The sequence below is a fragment of the Trichinella spiralis genome (assembly GCF_000181795.1).
Source record: "Trichinella spiralis strain ISS 195 chromosome Unknown Scfld3487, whole genome shotgun sequence".
Lineage (NCBI taxonomy): Eukaryota > Metazoa > Nematoda > Enoplea > Trichinellida > Trichinellidae > Trichinella > Trichinella spiralis.
In genome coordinates this window covers 708-2038 of record NW_003530426.1, presented here as the reverse complement: position 1 = coordinate 2038, position 1331 = coordinate 708, and the positions used below count along the sequence as shown (strand labels likewise).

At 28.9% G+C, this 1331-nt stretch overlaps 1 protein-coding gene across 1 annotated transcript; it reads right to left on the bottom strand.

The window, feature by feature from the left end:
* Positions 1 to 383: 383 nt before the first annotated feature.
* On the bottom strand, positions 384 to 1059 carry Tsp_14981 (conserved hypothetical protein). Its single transcript, XM_003367899.1, has 4 exons — positions 1033 to 1059; positions 744 to 866; positions 573 to 682; positions 384 to 522 (listed from the first exon to the last, which is right to left on the bottom strand). Exons 1-4 carry the CDS (start codon positions 1057 to 1059, stop codon positions 384 to 386), a joined length of 399 nt encoding a protein of 132 aa, XP_003367947.1.
* Positions 1060 to 1331: the final 272 nt, after the last annotated feature.

Below are 1331 nucleotides of genomic sequence, written 5' to 3'. Positions count from 1 at the left end.
ATCACGTTATCATATTATTATTGTCAACATGATCTATTTTTGTTTAATTAAATAAATAGTTTAGCATATAAAATGTGCGCGTACAAATATTTGATGAATCAGTCAATGCTTTCAGAAACGAAAAACAATTTCAGAAAATAACTAAATAAATGCAATTATTGCTCAAAAAGAAAAGAAAAAGTATGTATGCAAATTTTAATGATTATCATGTTCTAGTGAATTTGCAAAGAGAGCTTCTCTTTGCACGCGTGTACGAATAAATCAAAAATTGAACAACCGGCGGTGTGTGATTTTTGAAAACGCGCCATTTCATCATACACATTTCTCCCATAAACAGTCAATTATTGCGAAGTTGGAATTTTGAATTGCACATGGAAACAATTTCAACAAAACCTCTGATCTTGTGGAAAGGAAAAAAAATGGATATATGTTACTAATGGCCAATTTTCAGGGTCAAAAATTTGAATCAAAGCCCCCACCCCCGCAGCGGAAGAGTCATTTGCTTCTTCAGGTTCCAAACAACTAATATATTCAAGATTAGTTAAGAAAAAAGAAAATTCAAAAGTCTATACCTCACAGATGAAACACAACATTCCTTCAACACTTCATCTATAACCAGTGCTTTAGCTTCAATTGTGAGCTCATGCTTTTGGGTAATTGAAAGCCACGACTGAAACGGATTCTTAAAATTTTCTTTCCCATTATTAATTTCCATAATCAACAGTGCTATAAAAATAAAACACTACCGCTTGTACTTTACTTTCACAGTGAACAACAAATATAACAATTAAACGCAGAACAATATTATTTTCGTTAGCACTTGACGCGTACCGTATTACAAATGTGATTTTCATGATAAAGTTTTCCTTTCATGAAAATTAATTTTAATAAAAAAAACAATAAACCATTGGCAAATAATTTATATATTTTTCATAAATTATAGTATATTAACATTTAATAAAATCAATTTTATTTTGTCTATTTATTTAAATTTTGGGTTAATTTAAAAAATTAACAAAGTAATCCACTAACAATTATTGCGTCATAGTTGCTTACCATAAATATTTTCAAAAATAAAAGTATTACTTCTTATAAATAAACTAATGAGTAAAATACATTAATTTATTGAATCTTATTTCTGTTAAGTGTGATTTATTCAAAAATTTCCATTTTCTACAGTATTTTCCATTGATGACGTCACATATGACAGTTCTTCGGTTGATGAAAATCAGGTTTGCAATTTTTCTGTAGGCGGCGTTAACGTTATTGTGTAATTCTTAGCTTTCAGACCTTGTTTACGCTAAATAGGCTGTATCAGCTTAATAAATGAT